The following is a 26,585-nucleotide window of genomic DNA, read 5'->3' as shown; positions in this document are numbered from 1 at the left end:
AAAAAAAACCAGACCAAAAGAAAAAAAAAACTTCATACTGTACGATTCACTTATATAAAATTCTAGGAAATGCAAACTAATCTATAGTGATGGAAAGTAGTTGGTCTGTAAGGATGATGGAGATGGGGAGTAGAGGCAATAGACAGGGACCAAAAAGGGACACAAGGAAAATTTTGGGGAATGACAAATACGCTCAATATCTTGATTGTAGTGATGGTTTCATGGATATATACATGTATCAAAACCTATTAAATTATATAATTTAAATTTATGTATTACATGTCAATTATATCTCAATACATCTCTTTTAAAAAGCTGCTTTAGGATTGAACAATCTATTTTTCAAAGCACTGATAGGTATATGAGTTTATAAAGTTGTTTAAATGGTTAGAAAAAAAAAATTCGACCACAGAATAATCTGCCTAAAAGGCATTTCTTTTCAGAACACACAATTCTTAAGGTTCTTCCAATTCAAAACCTCTACAATCTAACTGGCACATATGAGCTGAACAAAAGTACAGTTTGTCTTACAATTTCTAAAGAGACTGTGGAGAATGTAAATACATTAATCAATAAAGATTTCATAACATCATTTCTTTAAAAGTGAAGAATTACATAGAAGAGAAAAAATATTCAGAGAGATGCATAATACCTCAGATAACTTTCCGGTGGATTGAAAAGCATCTGAACTGTTGTAATTTGCTCCCACAAAAAGAAAGCTTACTAGCAATGATGTCAGATTTTCTTCAAAAGTTATCTGTTTAAAAGATGGAATAAATGATATTTATGGTTCAAGGACATAAGTATTAAGTTTTCTTCCCAATGACTGTAAGCTTTAGAGCGTTACAATTTTATGGTTCAAATTCAGTAAAAATAGGGACTCTTATCTATACGGTAACATCTAATTAAATACCTAAAGAATAGAAAGGTTTGAAATGAGAACCCACACCAAAAACATCATGTTCTCTGTCAATAAAAGGTTGGAGAAAAGATCTGGAAAGCAATGTGAAAATGTACCCATGCCTTTATTGACAACTTTTTATTGTTCCCGTTATCCTATCTAGTAATGAATCTCAGCAGACAGAAATATGCAGTCTGGCTTAGAAGACTGTGAAATGATTTACTGTTGAAAAATGCCTTTCTGCCTAGCATAAAGCTCTATCGATAATTTCCAAAATGTTTGATCAGAAAAAAGCAAATGAAGGCATCTAGTCAGATCAGAATTCAAATTCTGGCTTGACTAGACAGTGAGTTGTGTAACATTGATTAAGCCATTTCATATCCATTTCTCATCAGTAAAATGAAAAGTTATGTGTGTATACACACATACTAATTTTAATCAGTAGGTTAAGTACAAAAAATAGAAAATTTGAAGAATGGGAAACAGTTCTGTATTCACGCCAACTTACCAATAACTAAATGCAAAAGGTTTTTGTGAGCAGTCTGTAACTGTCAGATGCTTGAGACACAGAGATTAGTTAATTGTTTGGTCTCCTCTTAAAAGTGAGCATTAAAAAAGAAGAAAAAAAAATTCCTGCCTTGATGAACAGACAATGCAGCTGATAAAACAACTAAGACACAATGAACCAGAACTACCAAATACAATGACTTTAGTACAATGAGAGAAGAAAGTTCAAGTATAATGGGACCACACAGGAAGAAACACCAATGGCAAGATCACTAGCTCAAGTTAGAGAAATCTGTCATGTATACAAAAGACCATGATGATTTTATAGAGAATGCTCCGCTGGGACAAGCAAAATGCAAGAGGTTGGATTTTAAGAGTCTAAGCTCAGTTTCTTAAAACTCCTAATAATTATAATCAGTTGCTACAGTTAATTAGACCTCAAAAATAGTCTAAACTAACCTTCACAGAATCTTTAAAAAACAGAAACACACAAAAATCTGAGACTATCTTATTTGAAATGACTATAAATGGTATTTTCACATGATTCTAAAACTAATAGAAATCCATTTTTCTTCTATTACTATATTTCAATTTCATTTACTGATTTTGGTATTTGCTTTGGTAGAAAACATTGCTACTTTTGATCCCTATGCTTGACCTATTGTAATTTTTTAAATAACAACAAAAAAAACTATCACACAAGCAAAATGGAAAGTAGTGTTATAAGTACATAAAAATTAAATCGTAACAATTTAACCAAGGTCACTAGAACCTTTTTGGTTCTGCATTTAAAGTAAAGCATTTTTAAAAAAAGAAAAGAAAAATGTGTTTGTGGGCCTGTGTGTGGGATGGGACAGTTTCTTCTAGACTTCTTGTTGAGGTACTTACAGTGCTGATCACAATCAACTCTGGCAAACACTACTTGATTTTCATTTGGAAATTCTTCCTTAATGACATCGGAAGCTTCCTCAAAAATTGGATGCAACATCTGACTGAAACGACACCTATACACAGAGAAGGATGCCAATTAGAAATGAAAAGCAGAAGTAATAAAATCTTACTTCAGTTATCACCCATTGACATTTGATATAGGTACAGTAAACAACTTTGTGAGATGATCACACACTTGATTTAATCAAGGACACCTATGTCATTCAATGGAGATGAAGACAATGTTGAATTCAAAGATTGTATACAGATTCTAAGAATGTCTAATAGATTTTGGTTTTATTCATCTTAAGGTAACTGCCAGTATTATGAAGGACACAGCTCAGGATCTCTTGCAGAGGTCATAAAACAAGTCTGAAATAAGCCCTCTAAGAAGTACTATTAGGATTTATAACTACTGAAACTTGAACATGTATAAAAGAAATTGGCTTTCTCTATTTTATTAATTTTTAATGGAGGACAGGGGCACAATCTCAGCTCACTGCACCCTCCACCTCCAGGGCTCAAGCAATCCTCCCATCTCAAAATAATTTAGACTACTGAATAAAATCTTTTAACTGTATTACAAATATTAGACTGGTCCACTTGGCTAGTTCTATCAATCTCATAGGCAAGTTAGCATACTAAATAAGTTACATTAAAAGAATCTATGGTATTTAATGAACTATTTCCCCTCAAAATTTATCCTTTGTTAAAATGGGCTTTTATATCTATAAACATACTAAATACAGTAAGTCCAGAAGCAAATATTTTAAATCCTAATCAAGACTTCCTGTCTATATTTTCTTTTTTCTTTTACTTTAAAGACAATGCACAAGCCCCACAATATTACTGTTAACTTGTTACTTCTAACTATCCGTTAATCAAGCCAAACATTTGACAAACACAGTCATGTGGTGTTTAATGACAGGGATACACTCTGAGAAACCATTAGGCGATTTCTTCACTGTGTGAACATCATAAAGTATATTTACATGAACCTAGACAATATAGCCTAGCACGCACCTATACTATATGGTATATAGCCTCCTATTGCTCCTAGGCTACAAACCTGTACCACATTAATATACTAATTACTGTAGGCAATTGTAACACAATAGCATTTTTGTATCTAAACGTATCTAAACACAGAAAAGGTACAGTAAAAATACAGTATTATATAATCTTATGTGACTTATGTCATTGACCTAAACATCATTATGTTGTGCATGACTATGTTGTAGGTCATTAAAGGGACCCAGTAAGAAGGGGAAGAATCAGAATCAGCAAATAACCAGCTGCGTTACAATGGCCATTGTCTTACAGAAGTATTAAGGATATGTAAACAAACAAATTGCTACTCTTGCTTCCAGAGCCATTTTCCACCAAATTTACTTATATGATGCCAGTGAACAGTTTAATCCACACGTAATTAGGTCATATGTATTAGCTATAATGCAATAAAAATATTAGAAAGCCTGTGAAAGGATGCAAACATTATTCCTCCCTATTTCTTCTTGTATATATCTCTTCTAGCCCACTCACCCGACTTCCTAAGGAGATGTCCTAGAATATATCAAGGAGACACATCTGTATCTTCAATCTCTTGCTTTCAAGTGGCTCTTTCCTCTTTTAGAATTCTTAAATCTCTCCCATCAGGGATAAGTGGGTGGGGTCTGTGGACATCATGGACTGTGTCTTATTTGACTACGTATTCTAATAAGCATTTCATATATGTGTGTTAAATGAATAAATTGATAGAATGGAGGAAGTGGAGCAGCTAGGACCCCAGGTTTATGGGTTCTTACGGTTTGCTGAAAATAAGGTAGCTTGAGGGCAAGAGAGGCAAGGAGTAGGGGCTGATTAATGGTTTCTTGAAAAATTTAGATCTGACATAGTAAAGAATGAGTGGGCAAGCCTCTTTTTGGCTTAAGGGCAACGTAAAAAAACACATCAAGGGTTTCTTTTCTCTAGATTGTCCAGTTTGCTATCCAGTATTTAAGCATGGTTTATGTTTAAAATAGGACCTGTCTTAATACAAGTTGAATGCCCCTAATCCGAATATTCAAAATGTTTGAAAATCTAAAACAGTTTGAGGGCTGACAAGATGCTCAAGGGAAATGTTCATTGAAGCATTGTGGATTTCATATTTTTGGGGTTGGAGATGCTAAGCCAGTATATAAGGCAAATATTCCCAAATCTGAAAAATTCCAAAATCTGAAACACTTCTGGTCCCAAGTATTTCAGATAAGGGATATTCAACCTGTACCAAAAGGTAAGAAGGGAAAATGAAATAAAAGTTGAATTCCAATATTACTGTACCTTCATACACATGTATCCATACACATGGAAATGATACATTTATAAAAGGAACAAAAGGAACACCACAAAAGCAATGGATCTGTTAAAAGGGCCTAAGGGTTATCTAAACCTAATCTCCAACCTAGTGCTTAAATCAATCCTTAAGAAATCTACCAAATAGATAATCTTTGCAGAGACATTTTGAGGGCACTACTAATATGATCTAGTTAGAGAAAAAAAATGAACTTTGCAGTCAGACATACCTGAATTTAAATCCCAGTTCCACCACTTACTAGCCATATGACCTTTCTGAGCCTCAATTCCTCAACCTAAAATGGAAATTATAATACCTACCTGCAGAGTGGTTCTGAGCATTAAAAACAACGTATGTAAAGAGTCTGGATGGGAATGGTTAATGGGTACAAAAATATAGTTAGAATGAATAAGATCTAGTAGGGTGACTACAATAAACAGAAATTTATTATACATTTTAAAATAACTAAAAGAGTATAACTGGAATATTTGTAACATAAGAAATGATGAATCCTTGAAGTGATGAATACCCCATTTACCCTGATGTAATTATTATTTTTATTTATTTATTTATTTATTTATTTATTTTAGACAGAGTCTCGCTCTGTCACCCAGGCTGAAGTATAATGGTGCAATCTTGGCTCACTGCAACCTCTGCCTCCTGAGTTCAAGACATTCTCCTGCCTCAGCCTGCCGAGTAGCTGGGACTACAGGCAGGCACCACCACGCCTAGCTAATTTTTGTGTATTTTAGGAGAGCTGGGGTTTCACCATGTTGGCCAGGATGGTCTCAATCTCTTGACCTCATGATCCACCCCCCTTGGCCTCCCAGAAGTGCTGGGATTATAGGCGTGAGCCACCATGTCCAACCATGTGATTATTATACACTGTACACCTCTATCAAAGTATCTCATGTACTCCATAAATATATATACCTACTATGTACCCATAAATAACTTTTAAAAAATAGTCTGGCACAAAACAGCATTATTAACCACCTACTATGGTATTACTCGAGGAGTAGCAGTATTTTTAAGCACCTCTATTAGAGAATTATTAAACGGTGTCAAATCCCTAACTTCCAGGGGGAACTCAGAGTCTAGACTATGAAACTGCACAGTATAAGTCTATGTCCTACAGCCAATTACCCAGGTCTTTCAGTTGTATAAAAGAGTATTAACTCATTAAGAAGATATTCTTTAGGTAATGTTTTCCCAAATAACCTAGTCCATGTTTCTAATTCAGCTTTTTCAACATATAGAATTTCTTGTAACATACAGAATCTCTCAGGAGAATGTCATTCTAGTTTTTCTTCAGACATTATCTAGTCAGGTAACCTTGGGAAAGTACTTCACTCCCCTGGGTCTCAGTTTTCTTATTTTAAAATGGATTGGATTACATAATCTTCTACCAATAATTTTGTGGCTATTAATACATCTTGGCAACCCTAATTTACCTTGAAAAATGCTACCTTTGTCACATATTTTATAAATAGCATTTTCTCTGTGTATCTTCAACTTTTTACTAAAGTTCTTTTAAGTAATCATACCACATATATATTCATTCTGTAGATATTATGTACTTAGCCACATATTAAGCAAAGTGCTTGGGGATTAATGTTAAAAGTAAAACTATAATAACCATTTTCACAAAGCAAACAATGTAGTAGGGAGTTACCAACTGGATTATAGCCTACAAGTGTTATGATTAGGTAAGTATGGGGTGTTATAGGAAATAACAGAGTCAAGAGTAGGAGTAAATGTATTGATCTAGGAAGACGACCTGGAGAAAATGGCATCTAATCTAAGACTTGAAATATTAGGACTTAACTAAGTAGAGAAGTGGGCGACAGAAGAATGATCCATCTGGGCAGGGGAAATATCATGCCTAGCAGTCCAGTGATAAAACACAGAATTTCACAAGAATTGAAGAAGCTTAGTATAACTGGAACAGATTGTGGAAGTGGGGAGAGGTAAGACATAACAGCTGCAGAGGGAATAAGAGACCAGTTCGTAAGGGGCCTTCTGGGTCAAAGTAAAGGATTTAAACTTTAACCCAAAGGTAATGGAAACCCTTTGAGGGTTTTAAGAAGGGGTGTTAGCCAATCTTATTTACACTGTAAGAAAAAGAACTCTGGCTTTCATCGTAGAGAACAGAATGGAGATATGTAAGACTAGAGGCACAGAAAAGAAATGAGGAGACTGAGTAATGAATTCTAAGTAAATGACAGGACTGTGGCCTGGAGTATGGTAGGTAGTAAGCCTTAATGGGTCAGATAAGATACAGAGTGTCTAGAAATAAAGATTATGCCAGTGTTTCAGAATCTTTCTAGCTAAATGTCCCTTATTCCTGTCTCCATGCCATATTCTGTAACATCAACTATACACCAAATTGTTCTAGATGCTGGGAATACTGAAAAGCCATTATCTCTGCCCTCAAAGTTTGTTTGCTAGGGCACAAACAAATAAGAAAAAACAAAACATTTGGTAAGAAAAAAAAATAGTACATACAGTACTATATAAACACAAAAGACAGACTCTGATTCAGCCAGGGGAAGGAGTAAAGGTACCCTAGAAGAGGCAGCAGATTGTATAAATTTTTAAATGTCAACATTATTTTTCCTTCTAAACTTGCCCTACCCAAATAATGACCTACAAACACTACCCTCCTTCCAGTCAGGACAAATACAGAATTGCGGTATGTGTTCCCTTTGCGTGGGGAGGGGTGGAAGGAGTCATATTTGAGTTTTATGTTACTTGTTCTTAAGATACGAGATAACAGAATCAGCACTATTTCTTTCTTAAAACAGAAATCCTTACAAAATTAAACTGCTTTCTTTGTGGATGAACCTTAAAGGACTTTATGTATGGAATACTGTCTTGAAATAGAAAAAGCCTTCCCTTCCCCTGTCTAGCAAAGAAAAAATAACCTTTAGCAAGTAAAAACAAATACACACAAACCCAAATAATAAGATTACTTACCAGTCAGCATAAAAATTTACTAAAGCAACATCAGCATTGTCTGAAATTGAAAGACAAAACCAAATAAGTTATTTGTAATAATTTTGACACAATTAAAGATACAGTTTCATTACGATCTTGTCCATTATAAGGGTCCACTTAAAAAAACACAGTAATAATTATCTCTCACTTGGAAACCTAGAGTCATGGACAGCTTATATAATTTATGGGAGACTTTTTCTCTTCTGCCTCTATGCTTCATCTTTAAAAGTTCACTGCATCTTTTATTTTTTTGAGACTGGGTCTCACTGTTGCCCAGGCTGGAGTGCAGTGGCATGAAAACTCACTGCAGCCTCAAACTCCTGGGTTGAAGTGATCCTCCTGCCTCAGCCTCCCAAGTAGCTAGGACTACAGGCACACACCACCACACCTGGCTAATTTTTGTATTTTTTGTAGAGACAGGATCTGGTTATATTACCCAGGCTGGTCTCGAACTCTTGGCCTCAAGCAACCTTCCACCTTAACCTTCCAAAGTGCTGGGATTACAGGCATGAGCCATCACACCAGACTTCCTTCACTGCATCTTAAATGAATTTAAAGCAAATGGGAAATGAAGTCCAGATAAGGCAAGTAAGCTACTATCATAAAAAGTAAAGTAGAATGATCTGCATTTTTATTTTTTGATCTTCCATATCCGTAAATAACTGAAAACTAATTCTGCAAATAAAATCCCACATAATAGAAAAGATCTGTATAACTAAGTTATTTCTAAACCTCACATATCCCACCTAGTTACAAGTAATCTACAATAGTGTTGCACAAGACATCGATTTTTTGGTTCCCATCCATTCAACAGTTATTCCCTGCTGCAAAAATAACAGCATTATTTGCATATCAGGATGTAAAGACATGAGAAAGAAGTAGTGCTTTTTGCCTAACCTTACCAGAGAAACTTAAACTCATGAAAATAAAACACAAAGATATTCTAGAATTTGAAAGATGACAGAAATGAGAATCACATGTGAGTTTCAATTCCTTTCTTCCCTTTTTACCTTCAAGTTACTTTTTATCCGCTTGCTTATTTGCTGTAAAGCAGTGGTTCACAAACTGTGGTTCGTGGACCAGAAACACAAACATCACCTGGGAACTCACAGAAATGCAAATTCTTAGGTAAGGGCCTAGCAATTTCCTAGCAGTATGGATATTCATAAGTGTTCCAGGTGATTTTGATACATGCTAAAGTTTAGGAAACCACTTCTCTAAAGAGACTCCATAAGACAGGAATAGACTTTTAGCATTTAAAAGTCCAGAAACATAATATATTACACTCAATGAATGCTGTAACTCCTTTTGCCTCTATTACTTTTGATTTTGTTATGTGCAAACCAGTGCATAAAACGGAGGGTTAAAAAATCATTTATGCAAACTGTATATTTTCTTAAAGCTCCTCAGTTGTGATTTTCTATCAACCACATCTTCACCTTTCCTTTACTATTTTCAAAAAACAAGAAATGGTTTCCCTTAATTATATCTATAATCACATTGTCAGCAAACAAAGCATTCAGTAAAAAACTTATTAGGCCAAGTGTGGTTGCTCATGCCGGTAATCCCATCACTTTGGGAGGCAAAGACAAGAGGACTGCTTGAGGCCAGGAGTTCAAGACCAGCCTGGGCAACATAGCAAGACTATGTCACTACAAGAAACATTTAAAATTAGCAAGGTGCAGTGGAGCACACCTGTAGTCCTAGCTAACTTGGAAGGCTGAGGAAAAAGGATTGCTTGAGCCCAGGGGGTCAAGAATGGAGTGATCAATAATATTGTCATGCCACTGCACTCCAGTCTGGGTGACAAAGCAAGACGCTTTTTCTAAAATAAAAAATAAAAAAAACTTACTGAACTTAACTGGACCAATGACAATGAAAGAGATCAGAGCAGGCGATCTAATTAAAGGGAAAAAAGAAAAAAAAAAATGTCTCGGCTGTGTCCTAAGGTCATTTACATTTAGTACAACACAGTAAGAACTATTGGCCTCTAAGCAGGTTTATCAAAACATTTCATGAATTGTTAAGAATGATATCTATATCAAGTCAAATAAAATAGACTAAAAGTAACAAAAAATGGTTTGATAATTCAGAAAGCCATGGAATTCATCAGAATGCAAGCTCTTCATCTGGGCTAGGTAACTGAGATTTTACTTTTTGTATATGTAAACTAACTCTACATAGAGAAGAAAGAGTACACATTAAAAGTATTGAGGTACTTACTTAAAATTTCATCTATATTCTCTGTATCAAGACTTGTTATTTCAGTTGTTACAGGAGTAAAAACCCAAGTTACCTGAAAATTTAAAAAATGAGAAATTAATAAATGTGTCCACAAAAGGCAAATATGTAAAAGGAAAAAATCCAAAAATAAAGTTGATTCCACTTGTTCTTTAAAAAACTATCCATCAATTGAATTAATCTTTATTGCCTAGTCTAACCTTTTACTAGATAAATGAAATAGAAGAAATATCAGCTTCTCAAGCCCAGAAATTGGTCAAATAAAACTTTATATACTTTCAAATACACAAAATAAATTGCTTCTAAACAATTAGGAAACCTGATAATGTACATATCTTTTCAAATTAATATTTTCAAGAACTTTATAGCATCACAAGAAATAATTTGTGAGGCGATTATCAGCTTTTAAGGTATAAATATAAAAACCAAAGCTAACTTTGCTGATTCTATCCTGCCATGTTTCTAAGAAGAAAATAATGAAGAATGCAAGAAAGATGTTTGCAAGTTATAAACCAAAAGCCCTTCCAGTATCATTTTCACTTACTGGTGATAACAATGTGTTACATGAGAGGCTACTAAAATAAGAATGGTTTTGCTTCCCCTTTAATAAACCTGAAATCCAAAGCTCAAGTTTATCAAAGAAAATCTTAGCCTCTCATCTGCAAAACAAAGAAAATATAAAATTTTAAACTAAACTAGTAAATGTTTCCTCATTTTAAAAAGTAAAATTTAGTGTATTTTTAGTTTCCAACTTTAATCACTTGGTGTTTGCTCACTAGAGAGTTTTTTGTTTGAAATAGAGTTTGTGTATAGAAATTCATTTACTAAATCACTGCTTTTTACTGAATGACAACTAACGTCAGGCTCTGATCAAAGTCCTGAAGACTACTCTTTTGCTCACCCATTTCCTGAATACTTCAGAACTTGTAACAGACTCAAAACTTTTATAATTCACCAACAATTAAATCTAAATGCTATAAAGAGAGACACTGATGTTAGTATATTAATAAACCCAGCTAATTTTTAAAAATATTTCTATAGATTTATTATTTTCTTAGGAAAGGCCTAAAGATAACACTGAGTCTTATTTTTTTAAATTACCATAATGGTGTAGCCAATAACTATCATGTCTGTCAGCAACCAATAAATTACACTCTCCTAAAAGTAGGCTAAATAATTGCAAATCTCCAAATATCTGACTTATATAACCAATTTCATTATTTCAGTGCCTCAAACATTAACTGGAAAGACCAGACTTCCCTCACTAGTCATTACTTACTATTGATGGGGTTTAGGACACATTACCCCAAAATATGGCACACTGGCATTTGAGAAAATGGCAGGAGCAAAAAGGTCTCTTTGACCTTCTTCTGCCCTTCTCCCCTAAAACAGGTCATAAAATAATTCTGACAGTCTTCTAAAGTAGGTCATAAGACCCCTCTAAGAGATGTATCCTCTAGACCCTGAGAAAAGGAACATCCCAATCTCTGAGGACACAGAGACACCAAGAAGAATCTGAACTAACAGTTCTCCCAGTTTATTACTGTTAGATCATACCCCCTTTGTCCAGTTGTACGTGGGTACAACTTTCCACTCTTCATCAACCTATGCATAAAAATAAAGCTTTTCCCACTTCTTTGGGTTGTAATTTCTGAAGGCTCCCATATCATGTAAAACTTCTATTAAATAAATATGGATGCTTTTCTCTTATTAATCTATCTTTTATTATAGGGGTCTCAGATAGGAACCTAGAGATGGGTAAGAAAAGAAATCTTTTCTACTCTGTATTATCAATGTCTTAATAACAGAGCCTGTCTTCATAAGCATCTGACCAGTTCTAGATAACAATGGAACTCAATAATATTGGTAATAGCAAGATTTTACACTTGTGTGCTAAAGAAAAACTCAAGAAGGCAGAAAAATATTATCATAGAACAATGAAGTTGGCATTATCAAAGTCAGTCATTAAAGAACTCAATAAGGGTAAGTGGGATACCCATTCCTGAAACATCTATCATTTCTCTGTGTTGGGAACACTCCAAATCTACTCTTCTGGTTATTCTGAAGTATTTTTGAAGAGTTAGTTATCATCTATCAAAATATGTAAAGAGAATATATATTTAAAGTCTAAAGTTAATAGCTTTTTACTAGCTGGGCACAGTGGCTTACGCCTATAATTCCAGCACTTTGGGAGGCCAAGGCAGGAGGACCCCTTGAGGCCAGAAGTTCAAGACTAGCGTAGGCAACATAGCAAGACCCTGTCTCCACAAAAAACTTAAAAATTAGCCAGGCATAGTGGCAGATGCCTGTAGTCCTAGCTACTGGGGAGGCTGAGGCCACTGGATTACTTGAACCCAAAAGTTCGAGTTTGCAGTGGGCTATCATTGTGCCACCGACACTCCAGCATGGATGACAGAACAGGACCCTGTCTCACCAAAAAAAAAAATTTTTTAAAGGCGGGGGTGGGGCGGAAATTGCATTTTACCTTGAAATACTTACATAGCAAAAACATTTACATGCTAAGTAATGGCAAAAATGAGGCAACGATCAATTTGGTTGTATTAAACAGGTAACTATTTAAAAACACTGTACTAATAAATATGAAAATGGTAAGACCGGTATTTTGCTAACAGTTGTGTTTGTTAAGAGGGCCCAAAGCAAGAAAACTGTCTCTGACCCAGTAATCTCTGCTCCCTGTAGGGTGTAATGAAGGCAGTTTCCTGTTAGCTTATCATTAACATTTCTATTAATATGCAGTATGAAGAGAAAGATGGTTGTTTATTTGAACTGTTAGTAAGCTCCACTAGTCTGACAAATTGTTTCTTTTCATGTCAGCCCTGGGCAGCAACAACATTCTCCTGGGGAAACAACTTCATGTGTCAAATACTATAGCGCTTAAGTAAAATGAAGTATGACTCCAGACCATAAAGCTTTTGATAAGGATCATTAATTTTTTTCAATTTAGACTTGAATAAAACTTTTAAATTTATGTTAAAAACAAAACAAAGACATACGGAAATTTTCATAGATCTTAATAGTCATGAAGAATATAGTCTCTAATGATGAACTATTAGACAACATATACAAATATATAGATATGAACTTAGGAAGTATTTTACAACTTTGTCATTCTCTTCAGTTTATTAGCTCATTTACTTGCCAAGAAAGCAGAGCAAAGTGGCATCTTTAAGACTGTATTTCAATTGCCTACAATATACACTATATTAACATCCTATACAGGTAACCTAAAAGTAATAGGCTATTATTTTTTGGTGATAGTAGGTGTGTAGTAGGCTATACCATCTAGGTTTCTGTAATTATATTCTATGATGTTTGCACAATGACAAAATTGCCTAATGGTACATTTCTCAGAACATATCCCCATCATCAAGCCATGCATAACTGTACTGTATCCTTGAAAATAGCTAAGAGATTAGATAATATTCTCACAACAACAACAAAAAAGTATATGGGGTGAAAGATATGGTAATTAGCTTGACAGAATCATTTAACAATATATATACATATATCAAAATATCTCACTGTACATCATAAATATATACAATTTTTGTAAATTATACTCTAATAAAGCTGGGGAGTAGAATGAAGAGAATCATCCATAAATTACCACAAAACAGAGTAAGAATTATATTACATTAGTGAATAAAAATTCAACATTTTTTGTACGGTGCTATAATTTAAGGTTGTTAATTCAGTCATGAAAATGAATAATTTGAGACTTTCAGGACTAGAGGCTAATAAAACATCAGGTAAAGAGGTTATCAAATATTACTTCTGTTAATAAGATTCCTAATCCATAGAGGCATTAGCTAGGTGTCAAGTTTTGTCTTAAAATATCTTAGTTAATGAGTTTAGAAAACAAGAAGCATTTCTAGTGAGTTTGTTTATTTAAAGCTCGATATCTTAAAACCTTCATATTTAAAGTGTGGCCTCTGAAACTGCTGCACTGGTATCACCTAGAAGCTTGTGAACAATAGAGAATACTAGTTCCCACCTCAGACCTACTGAATGAGAAGCTCCATTTTAATAAGATCCTCAGTTGATTCCTATGCACATTAAAGTTCAGGAACACTGTTTTGGAAAGCAATTTTTTTACTCTAGGAGCAAGTGTGTAAATTCAATTTAAACACTGTACAATGTTTTTGGTCCTCAAATACGAACACAAGTACAAGTAAGACCCATTTGTGACAATGAATTGACATGCAAATTGCTGTGCTTTTAGAAAAATGTAGAATGAATCTGTAACCTATTAGAGAGGTACATAGATGCTAATTTTTTTTTAAAGTATACTGTCTTCTGTTCAAAAAATAGCTTTAACAGATATTTCAGCACGAAATCACTGTCATAAAATAGAAGCTTCAATAAGGGATGTTTATTTTCCTGTGGCAATAGTGTTCTCAGTTGGTGGTACATCTGCTAGGTATTCTGCTGTAAAAGCTTAGTGTATTTTTGCTAAATCTTTCATTTACTTGCCTTTCTGTTGGGAGATTCTGAGAGCCCCTTATTTACAAACTATGTCTCTCCTATAGCAAAAAATAAGCAATGTACCAGGCAACAGCTCTCTTCCATTTCTAATCTAGATTGACAAATCAGCCTACCATCTGTAGTCCCAGTGCCCTGGGACCCACGCTGCTTCTCTTCCCTGGGGGCCACTTCTCTGACTCCAATCAGTCCACTCTTACTTTCAGTTTTGCATTAAGCTGGCAGGCAACAAAAGTATAAAGGTTTGCAGTTGGCTTCAAGGAGCTGGGAGATGTTGAAATGTCCCTGGAGAAAAGAAGCTGAGGCTGACAGGAACTAAAAGGGCCTTGAAGTTGGGTATCAATCAAGGCACATCTCACACTATTCACATTCCCAGAAGCATTATAATGAACTAGAAGTTCAAAGAGAGGGGAAAAACAGGACTAAGTATAGAATAACACTGAGAAGCTACTTTAACCCTTAAATTGTTCAGTAGTACAACCTTCCTATAGCATCTATGCAACCCATCTTGGTCATGTAAGAACCAATCTGCATTTATAAAGAAACACTAGAAGAATTATAAGATTTCTTCATTAAGTCAGTCAAAATATGGTGCAGAAATGTTTGAAAAACAAATTCCCTGCCCCCAAAAAGTTCAGATATAGATAATACAAATTCTTAATCTCAAATTAAGGCCAGTAAAAACAATCATGGACAAATAAAAAGAAACAAAATGTGTTGCAATTCATACTTTTTCTTGAATTTTAGTTATTTGATCACACATGAATTTCCATTAACAACTGTCTGTGTTTCGTTCAGTGTATTTAAAAATGGGATTAACAAATTTACCTGGAATAGACAATATATTTTTCTCTGACCTTTGAAGAGGATATTTTTGTTATAAAAAGCTTTTCAGAGCTGGGGGTGAACTTCTCAACTTCTGCGTGGAAAAAATTATTCTCTTAAAATCACCACATTTTGCTTTTCTAAAACTCAAACTTCTAGCAATGGCATCACTAACAAAGCATGGGAACTAGAAGAAAAGTTAAGATAAGAATTGTGACCATTCTACTTTATGCTGCACTGTAATTCTTACCCAGGATACTTTATGAGAGAAAGTTACCTTAAGAGAGTCTACATACATGTTGGTATCTTTTGTTCACTTACTCACTCCACAAATACTTCACTGAGTCATCGCAGTGTCTACATGCTAGACATTGAAAAACATAATGTTGTACATGGTTAAATTAATCTTACAAACTTCATTTTCACATTAAAGATAAAAGAGAGAAAGAAGGTTATCTCATTCAAATATTTTAATTTAAGCGTCATCCATCATTCCTGCAAAGTCATTATGTATTCTCTAAAGAAGGTAACTGCTGGGCCTTAAACAATGAGATTACTTGTATGTCAGTACTCTCTTTTTGCCCAGGCTTTCATGAAGCTTTAAATTAATTTTAGTGCAGAATGAATATATCAACACTGTTACTGAGCAATCTTTTAACATCACTAAAAGTGGGACAACCAAGTATTCTGCTTCTTGATGGGATGCAATATAAGACAGAAAGCACCACTTGTTATTCTTAAAAAACAATTAGAACGTTATCTCAATCTAATCAAGCCCAAGAAACTAGTGTATAAGAAACACTGGCTACAGGGGAACATATAAAATGACACAGTGAAGATGCAAGCTGCCATATCAGAATACAGGAAATTTTACAGAAAACAATGATAGCCTATCTTCATTTGGCCTCCAACCAGAAGTAGACTCCAAGACAAGAAGTTAAGTACAAGGAGTCGGTATTTGGGAGATAAAGGAGGAAGAGAGAAGTGAGGCAGGGACAAGAACACAGGCAATATACTATAGCTGGTGAGCTATAGTACTGGTATACTAAATTGGAAAAACCAACGTGTTCACTTAACTGTTAAACAATTTTTCAAAGTTTATACTCAACAGATTGTGGTACCTCTAAATTATATAATTTTTTTTCTGGAGACAAGGTCTTGCTCTGTCACCGAGGCTGAAGGGCAGTGGCATTATTTCTGCTCACTGCAACCTCTACCTCCTGGGCTCTAGTGATCCTCCCACCTCAGCCTCCCAAGTAGCTGAGACTACAGGCATATGCCACCACATCCAGCTAACATGTAACATTCTTTAGCCCTTTCACTAGCTGTTGTTGTTGGTACACACATTTTTACACTGCAAAGTATGAGGAAAATAATCTTCTACAAGTCAAAGAATGCCTTTATTTCATTACTAAACACGCGGCCCTGACTGTTTTTGGGTGAGTAAACAGGCTTCATACTTACTTATTCTCCACATTCACTTAGTTCATACCTTTGGTTACTTATTTTCCACATTCACTTAGTTCCAGAATCACTCTCAGACTTCCTAGTTTCTTATTCTTAAGTAGAGTACTGTGTGTATTCTTGGGTAAAAATGTTTTTATTACCAAATCCCCTAATGAATCTATTACTATATACATGCAAAGTATTAATCCACTACTTACTTTAAAGATCTGTATTTTTAAGCCAGGTGCAGTAGCTCACACCTGTAATCCCAGCACTTTGCAAGGCCGAGGTGGGGCGGATTACCTGAGATCAGGAGTTCAAGAGAAGCCTGGCCAACATGGTGAAACCCTATCTCTACCAAAAATACAAAAAATTGTCTGGGCATGGTTGCAGACACCTGTAATCCTAGCTACTCAGGATGCTGAGGCAGGAGAATCAATTGAACCCGGGAGGCGAAGGTTGCGGTGACCTGAGATCATGCCATTGCACTCCAGCCTGGGCAACAAGAGAAAAACTCTGTCTCAAAAAAAAAAAAAAATCTGTATTTTAAAAATTATATTGTTCTTTTCCAACTTGGACCCAGCAGAATGGCTCCCACAAAGAAGAGTGGTGAGAAGAAAACGGGCCATTCTGCCATCAATGAGGTGGTGACCCAAGAATACACCATCAACATTCACAAGCGCATCCATGGAGTGGGCTTCAAGAAGCATACCCCTCAGACATTCAAAGAGATTTGGAAATCTGCCATGAAGGAAATGAGAACTCCAGATGTGTGCACTGATACCAGGCTCAACAACGCTGTCTGGGCCAAAGGAATAAGGAACGTCCCATACCGAATCTGTGTGTGGTTGTCCAGAAAACCTAATGCGGATGAAGATTCAACAAATAAGCTTTATACTTTGGTTACCTATGTACCTGTTACCACTTTCAAAAATCCACAGACAATGTGGATGAGAACTAATTACTGATCATCAAATACCTCAAATAAAGTTATAAAACTGCCTTCAAAAAAATTATATTGTTCTAACCAAACCAATTCTAAATATCAATCAGAACTAGTCCTTGAGAGGCCATATACTTGTTGAGATGCCTATACTAATTAATGATTAAAAGAATCTTTAATGCTGCCCCATCTGTCATATACTGTTTTAATTAGCTTTGTAAAGCAAACAGATTTGCCTCTCATTTGGTCTAAAATACCTCCAGTGACACTCTCAAAGCTTTCTTATGTATTAAGAGTCACTAAGGTCGATCTTCATCACTACCATGTAGTAGTTCAGCCTTCTAAGCACTTTTACCAAAAAGCTAATCAGAGAATGACCTTGGTGTGCTAAAAGGAAATCTGAATTTAGGAATCTATCTCCTTTGCTCACATCTGTCTTCACTTTTATACTTGCTATGAGATGGAGATACAGAAAGAAGAAATAAGCATTTGGCACAATTAGGAATATACTGTTTACTTTAATCCTCAAGACAATTTGGGAGGTAGAGAGATAAGACCAACAAGCAGAGACAAAAGAAGATAACTCAAAAAAAGAAAAAATTCTCTATCTTCTGCAGTTTTGAGGCAATCAATCAACCTTAGAGGTAAGAAGGGCAATTTTCCAAGTCCCTGAGTTATCCACAGCCTTAAAACCTTGATTCCTTCTGATTTTTAGATTTTTATAACATGTATTAATTAAAATAATGGAGTATAGGATGTCCTTAATTTCCTAATGTTTGAACTTCATTCTGATTCTTTGAAATTGCCCACTGAATATATACCCCGTTTGGGCTTTAATGAAGCAGTTGACAAACATTGCAAGCAATTTTAAGTGGTGATTTGGATCTGGTAACAGTGCATTTCAGCCAAGAGGCACATGATTTAAAAATAAGTCCCCTATAACAAACTCAAAACTTCCCAAGTAGTTTCAAAGGGAGTATATGCTTACATGATTCAAATTAAAAATTTCACATTCTATACCCAAAGAGAATTTTAAAAGTAATGCATGATCAAGTTTTTTTAAAAAAACTAAACAATTAGTCATTGTTTATTTCTGAACATGAACTCTTGTAAAAACTTGTTTTTATTATTGTTACATACAATTAGTTGAGATTATGATTAAACTATAATTGAACTTCTGCAGTCTATGAGTTGGGAATCAAGAGATACAAGTTTTGGTACCAGCTTTATCACTCACAATATAACCTTAGGCATGCATCTCTCTACCTCCTGACCTCAGATTTCTATTTGTCCATAAATAAACTGAACTAATAATCTAAGGCTGCTTTTGATTCTGATGTTCTAAGATTCAGTAGAGATGCTGAGATGCCTGATTTCAGTGGAATCTGAATTCCATTGAAGAGAAACATTAAAATCATTACTGGACTAAAAGCTGTTTCACAATAAATCATTCTCACATTTTTCACAAATACACAGCAACAGAAATTTACAATTATATTCTAAATAGGTGAGACTGCACATACTAACCTCTAAGAAGTTAATATCCAAATGTGTGTTATCATCTAATACCAGAGGCTGTTCAAACTTTTTTTGACCATAATCCACAGCAAGAAATACACTTTAAACTGTAGTCCAGTAAACAGAAACCCAAATAAAAGTTTTTTCAAAACTACCTATCCTTACTACATTCAATCCACAGTAATATTTTCTATTCCTATCCTTTTAATTAATGTTGAACGTAACCCCAATACAACCCATTAATGTATCCCAGTCTGCACTTCCAAAAATACTGCTCTAAAGACTATTATACCTTATTCAAACAGTACTGCTCAAAATATTTTGGAGACAAAGTCTCCTTTGGAAGTCTCTTAAAAAAACCATGATCCATGCTTTTCAACACACTCCATCATTAAAAAGCTATGGCTTTTGGGGATCGATCTTTCTGAAAAGATAAATTTCACTAAAGCCAAATGTCCAAAGTGGGTTATCACAGGGGTACCCAACCTCCAGGCTACATACCAGTACTAATTCGCAGTTTCAACCCAAAACTATGTCCTCCACCCCCCTCAGTCTTCCATATAACCAGTCCCTGGTGCCAAAAACGTTCAAGACCACTGGGTTATCATGCTGAATAACATTATTTTACTTAACATTTTCCTTTTGGATACAAACTACTGCATAACAACATCATGTATATTACTCTTATCCTATACCTGCTTACAGGTCTACATGTAGAAGCATTTGAAAATGTTCTAAACCATCTAAAAAAGATATAAGCTTGAGACAGATATAAGAAAATAATGAAGTTAATTTTTAAAATATATCATTAAAATTAATTTTTTAAAAGACACAATCATTTTAAAGTTATTATTCCCTATTTCACCATAAATGCAAATAGTTACTTTACTAAATATTTTTAATGCAACAAAAGTATTCACTATTTTTATTACTACACAAGCTAAATAACATTTGAGATGTGTGTGCTTGCGCGCGCGCGCGCGCACACACACACACACACACACACACACACACACACAGAGCTTATTTCTTTCTACCTAGGAATCTATGTAAATACAGATTTAGGGTCAAAAGGGCCATAGAGCCTCTAGTGAGTCAACCAAGGACCCCCAAATTCATGTCCACTGGAACTTCCAAATGTGACCTTATTTGCAAATAGTGTCTTTGTAGATATAATTATAGCTAAGGATCTGAATCATCCTGGATTCAGTGTGGGTCCTAACTCCAATCACTGGTGTCCTTAAGAGAAGTCACAGAAACAGAGAAGATGGTATAAAGATGGAGGTAGAGACTAGAACGATGCATCTATAAGCCAAGAATCCCAGGTGCCACTAGAAGTGAAAGAGGCAAAGAAGGCAAAGTTTCAGAACTGAAAGAGGCAAAGTTTCAGAACTTTGATTTCAGACTTTTGGTCTCCAGAACTGTGAGAGAATAACTTTAAGTTCTCCAGTTTGTGTTAATTTGTTTTGGTAACCCTAGGAAATGAATACAGAGGCAAAACCACATTCGTTCACATTAAAAAGCTATATAAATACATAAGAGAAGTCATGACCATTCACATATGCGTTTGGCAATGAAATATACCAATGGCAAGTAGTAACAATGCTCTGGTCCTATGTTCTGGTCCAATGTTCTGTATGATAATAAACCTGCATTTCAAAACCTAACACTGTCAGAAAGAAAAGTTTATTTCACTGTGGAAATGCCTTTCCTTTTGCTTTTTTTTTCCTATTGCCAAAAAGGTGTATGTTTACATTTTCATTCGTTTCCTTAAGACTACATCAGGTGCTTGACATATAGTAGAGATTTCACAATGTTTGCAAAAGGACAAACAGATTGAACCAGATAAGGTTAAAGTTCATACATTCTTCGACATTCTACAAGTCTGAGGCCACCTTCCTTTCTTTCTTTCTTTTTTTTTTTTTTTTTTTGAGATGGAGCCTTGCCCTGTCTTTCCAGACTAGAGTGCAGTGGCACAATCTCGGCTCACTGCAACCTCTACCTCCTGGGTTCAAGTGATTCCCCTACCTCAGCCTCCCGAGACCACCAAAAAAAAGTCTATCTAAAGTTGGTAGAGGTCATGAATGACATTTACTTTGCAGTTAGAATAGAAGGCACTTTCTGAATCTTTGCTTGGGGACTAGATCTCAAATTTGACAAAAGAACCACATGCAAGAATTCTAAAGCCCTCTCATCTCCAAAGAGACTTAAGAAAAATACTTGGCCAGCCTTAGTGCAAACTAGCAAGCAAAAGTGTGACAAATGAATTCACAATTAAATTAAGAGAATGAATACAAAATATACAGTATCTGCCAATGAATTCTATTTTTATAAGGAGAAAAAGGCAAGTCTCAATTAGCTGGGATTCATATATATTATGGAGATGAGCATAATTTTTCTGTTTATCAGTAAGTGAAATTACTACAGCAGTTCCAATGAACACTGTAATGCTTAATACTGAGTGGCAACTTGATTGGACTGAAGGATGCAAAATATTGATCCTGGGTGTGTCTGTGAGGGTGCTGCCAAAGGAGATTAACATTTGAGTCAGTGGATTGGGAAAGGCACTCACCCTTAATCTGGGTGGGCACCATCTAGTCAGCTGCGGGGGTGGTCAGGATATAAACATGTGGGGAACGCTCCCGTGTGAGGCCCCCTGAAAATGGGCCTCACAATACGGAGGGCTCGAGCCCAGACACAGTGTCTCCAGTTGAGGGAGTCGAGCTATCCGAAAGAAGGAACAGAGAGAGACTTAGGTTAAAGTTAAACTTGTGGGCAATCGACAGATGGCCTTGCAGTCATGAGATGCATTGTGTACAATAATTGAGTTTTCTACTAAGACATGTTTTACGTATGTGATAATTGAGTTTTCTACTAAGTCATGTTTTACGACTTTGCTGATTTTCTCTAGAAGATAAATGACTTGCCCCTAAATAACATAGTGTGACTACCTGTTCCGGTTAATTATGTATCTGACCTTTCCATTGTTCTTACCCTATGATGTTGGTTTTTCTACTTTAAGACTCCCTCAACTGTACCCCTTTGTCTCATGTAGACACATACCTAAAAAAGATATATATACTGACCCTGAGCACAAATAAAGTTGTTGGTAAAGCATATGCTTTTCAACCCTCCAGACTCCATCTGTCTATCATTCTTTGTCTTCCGCACACCCCGCTATCCAAGTTGGAACCTTCTTGCAGGTCGAGAGCTCCTGGTAGACGTGCTCCTGATATAAACAGTCTTTTAGAAAAACATGAAAAAACCAGACTGGTTAAGCCTCCCCACCTATATCCTTCTCTAGCGCTGGATGCTTCCTGCCCTCAAGCATCAGACTCCAAGTTCTTCAGCTTTGGGACTGACTGGCTTCCTTGCTCCTCAGCTTGCAGATAGCCTATTGTAGGACCTTGTGACCATGTGAGTTAATACTTCTTAATAAACTCCATCTATGTATATCTCCTATTAGTTCAGTCTGTCTAGAGAGCACTGACTAATACAGATTTGGTACCAGGAGTAGTTCTAGAGGAACATAGTATTAAGGATGGAGTTCTTTTGTTGGTTTTGGGGTTTCTAGAGTTGGCTGCTTAATATGATTAGACCCAAAAATGCTAAGGACTCTACCTCTAATAGTGTGGAGAACACTGATAGTCCTTGGTGTGAACTATTTAGAGTTATGCAAATAAATGCATTTGACACTCCTGATTCACCGCTCATGAAAAGCAAGGAGTTTAGTGACTCTATACATAATACCTTTGACCATACATGGTGAAGCAAGTAACATAATAAAACTGATTAGTTTTTTATACCCAGGACTAATGGACCAAGAGAGTAACACTGCCCAAGTCACTAATAAAAGCAGTAGCAGATTCCCAGCTACTCCAACCTATAGAGATGCAATAGTGAAACTGAATAGTACATATGAATTAAAATGTCTGGATATTAAGATGCAATAGGAAGGAAGAAAAGCTCTAAGATAGTACATTAGAGAATATCCACATTTATCTCCTTACTGTCTTCTGTCCCTTAAATGGAGATATTTTTCCCTTTCTCCACCCAGAGCAAAAGAAAAAGAAAAAGCCATATACAGAGAGAGAGAGAGAGAGAGAGAGAGAGAGAGAGAGATGGATGGAACTACTGGAGCATAAAAGAACCAGAGAAAACAGCGTATCGGAGAAGAATGAGGTAGTAAACAATATGAAATGCTCTAAGAGTTTTACAGGAGAAGACTTACCAAAGGATATTATAATTTGTGATTAGGAAGCTACTGCAACCTAAGGAATACATCATAGTCACTTAAAAAAAGTTAAATCATGTATGATAGCTTCCAGTATGTCAGACAACAGGCTCTTCTTCTATTTAGTCTTTCTATCTGTACACTTAAAAGTTTTCACACATGCAAATCAAGCAAAACCACATTGACTCTGCCTGTCACCAACAGATAAAATTAACCATCCCTTGTACGATGTGCCACTCTGGATTTATGCACAAGGGCATTAACAAACACCATTTCAGGACCTAAACATAAAGAGAATGACTGTGTATACTTTTAAATGATTTCCAACCAAATTTGTTTTGCTTTAATGGTATTGGTTTTAATTAGCTAAAATATCTGACTGATATGAATTACTTCAGTACCTGACAATGGGTTAGTAAACTAATAATACAAGAGTCCCTATTTCTCTTAAAAGAAATTGTGCCCTGAAGACACCCCTGTTCCTTCTTTAAACTAAAAACCATTTAAACAAGCTGAACAAAGTGCATTTAAAGCCATTAAGAAAACATCCTACTTTTACAATATTCCAGAATATTTATTAACTAATGCTTCAAAGTAATGTTCAAAAATAAGCAACAGGCCCTTAGAAAATCATATCTCATGGAACTATGGAAAAGCTCTCTGCTTATTTTCTTAAATACCACAATCCATTTCGCACCAGAAGAGCTAAAGATGATCTAGAGACACTAAATACTACTGTAGAAATGGGTAGTCCCCAAATAACGTAAATTAAGAAAGTCATCAAACACAAAAAGTGAAGGCAACAAACACAATAGCTTTACCACAATTAGCTACTTCAGTCATACTAGGCAGGTTGTTTCTCTTGCCTCATGGTACAAATGAAGAAGAAAAACAGAACCCTCTGATTATTTTGCTACAGGATACCGGATACCTCTCATAATTAAAAGCTACCGAAATTTATTAAGGGTTTATGCTATTATATATTTTAAAGCATTTTTTATTCAAGACAATAACTAGTGTGTATCAAGGAAGTCTTTATAATTTTACTTATATTGTAGACTGGAAGACTCAATTTACCCTTCTCTTTTAACCAACTCTGCATCTTTCCAATGGGAGGTATATGTGTGACTATTAATTAAATCAGAAAAGCTAGACCATATAATGAGCTTTTCTTGATCCAAATTAAAATATCCATCATAATCTATCTCATCTGCCAACAGGTTCTCACCAAATACCTTCATTATAGTATCTAAATTTAAATAAATTTGTTAAATCTCCCATTTTCATCAAGTCTATAAACAGATTAAGCTTAGGAGCCAAAACTTACTAAAAGTAGTAAATATTATATTTGCTTCTGTGTAAAAAACTTCATACTCCAATAGAAGCAATATTCCAGGCCATGGAACTATGGTAACTATGGTGTATGTAAGTTAAGCTTACAGGAGCAAATGAAACTACATTAACTAGCAATTTGAAAACTTCCACACTGGACAGGTGTAGTGGCTCACGCCTATAATCCCAGCACTTTGGGAGGCCAAGGTAGGTAGATCACCTGAGATCAGGAGTTCGAGACCAGCCTGGCCAACATGGTGAAACCTTGTCTCTACTAAAAATAGAAAATTAGCTGGGCATGGTGGTGTATGCCTGTAATCTCAGCTACCTAGGAAGCTTGAACCTCGGAGGTGGAGTCGGCAGTGAGCCAAGATCACGCCACTGCACTTCAGCCTGGGCAACAAGAGCAAAACTCCCTCTCAAAAAAAAAAAAAAAAAAAAAACCCTTCCACACTTAAACAGAATTTTTTTCTTTTAGTAACGAGAAATCTGCAGTATAATCTACTCTTCCCTTACTAAATTCAACTAAAGAAAGATTATATATTTCTAAAGAATCATCATCATTTTCCAAATACCTAGCCAATTACAACAGTCAGAGATATATTTTTTGAATGATTTTGAATGTTCAAGGTAATAGAAACAATGTTTTTCTATGTGGAGCAAATGATACCTTTCAAACAGCAGGGCATAAAGCATTTTTCCTCACTTTCATTTATACCACTTACAGGAATTTATTTGCTTTTGATTTAAAAGCTGAAATGCATATCCTGTTAGATTTTTATTTCTATCAATAATAATTATATTTGTCACTATTTTCATAAGACTATGCCATAACTTACCAAAGGAAAGAGACAAGTTAATAAAGACTTTAAGAAACCACTAATATTTAGACTTAGACTTTAAAATTAAAAGCCTCACCCATTTACTCATTTCAGAGGGTCAAAAGATAACACAATCAGAGAAGGATGGTCAGCACAGGCACTACCCTCTTCTAAAGTGTTTTCTGCATTTCACAATGACTCCATTCATTTAACAACCTTTCTTTCTCTACTATTACCTTACAAACAAGTATCTTCTACATGCCAGACATCATGCAAAGTCCTTCATATATATCTTAATCTTACAACCTTGCAGGATGATTATTCTCACTTTTAGAAAAATTGATACTCAAAAAGATAAAGAAATTTACCTACTACTGCAACAGCTAAAAAGAAAGGGAGCTAGGAATGAAGCAGGTCTTCTAGCTTTAAAGTCACTCTACCTTCTAATATGGTCAGTTATCCTAGAAATCCAGACTATAGAACTACTTCCATAATTGATCAACTCTCCCTGAAAGGGAAAAATATTGCATACCTAGCTTTCTGGGGAAAGAATCCACATAACAAACATATGTTTGAAGTATGCACAAATATTTTAACCTAATAGTATCTTCTATTTACAGTTCACAAACATGCATATTATCTCTTTAAACCATCACAGCAACTCTGAACCTGAAGTAGGAATATTATCCCTATTTTATAAATGAAAAAAAAAAAAAAAAAGAACTTTGCAGTCTCTGGCATATAGTAAAAGGGAAACCATTTATTAAATTAATAAGATTCAAATAAGTGGAGTGACTTGGCCAAACTAATGGTAGAACAGGATTCAAACCCTAATCTCCTTTAATTCTAAAATCAATGGACTATACAACAAAACATAACTGCCTCCATAAGCTTTTTTCAAAATATAAAAAATTTTCGTATAAAAAATTTATATAATAGGCCGGGCGCGGTGGCTCAAGCCTGTAATCCCAGCACTTTGGGAGGCCGAGGCGGGTGGATCACGAGGTCAAGAGATCGAGACCATCCTGGTCAACATGGTGAAACCCCGTCTC

General features: G+C 35.3%; 1 protein-coding gene across 1 annotated transcript in view; it reads right to left on the bottom strand.

Annotated features, from left to right (window-relative positions):
* Positions 1-26,585, bottom strand: part of ERP44 (endoplasmic reticulum protein 44) — a 91,668-nt gene that overhangs the window by 55,570 nt on the left and 9,513 nt on the right. The window contains exons 2-4 of the mRNA XM_017527803.2: positions 9,894-9,966; positions 7,650-7,689; positions 2,297-2,412 (exon numbers count right to left, since the gene is read on the bottom strand). Coding sequence (XP_017383292.1) covers positions 2,297-2,412; positions 7,650-7,689; positions 9,894-9,966 — 229 coding nt within the window. The remainder of the gene's footprint in view (positions 1-2,296; positions 2,413-7,649; positions 7,690-9,893; positions 9,967-26,585) is intronic.

This window comes from Cebus imitator, unplaced genomic scaffold, assembly GCF_001604975.1.
Source record: "Cebus imitator isolate Cc_AM_T3 unplaced genomic scaffold, Cebus_imitator-1.0 Scaffold51, whole genome shotgun sequence".
Taxonomy (NCBI): Eukaryota; Metazoa; Chordata; class Mammalia; order Primates; family Cebidae; genus Cebus; species Cebus imitator.
Note: the sequence above shows the minus strand (reverse complement) of the source record. Positions and strands in the feature narration are given on the sequence as shown.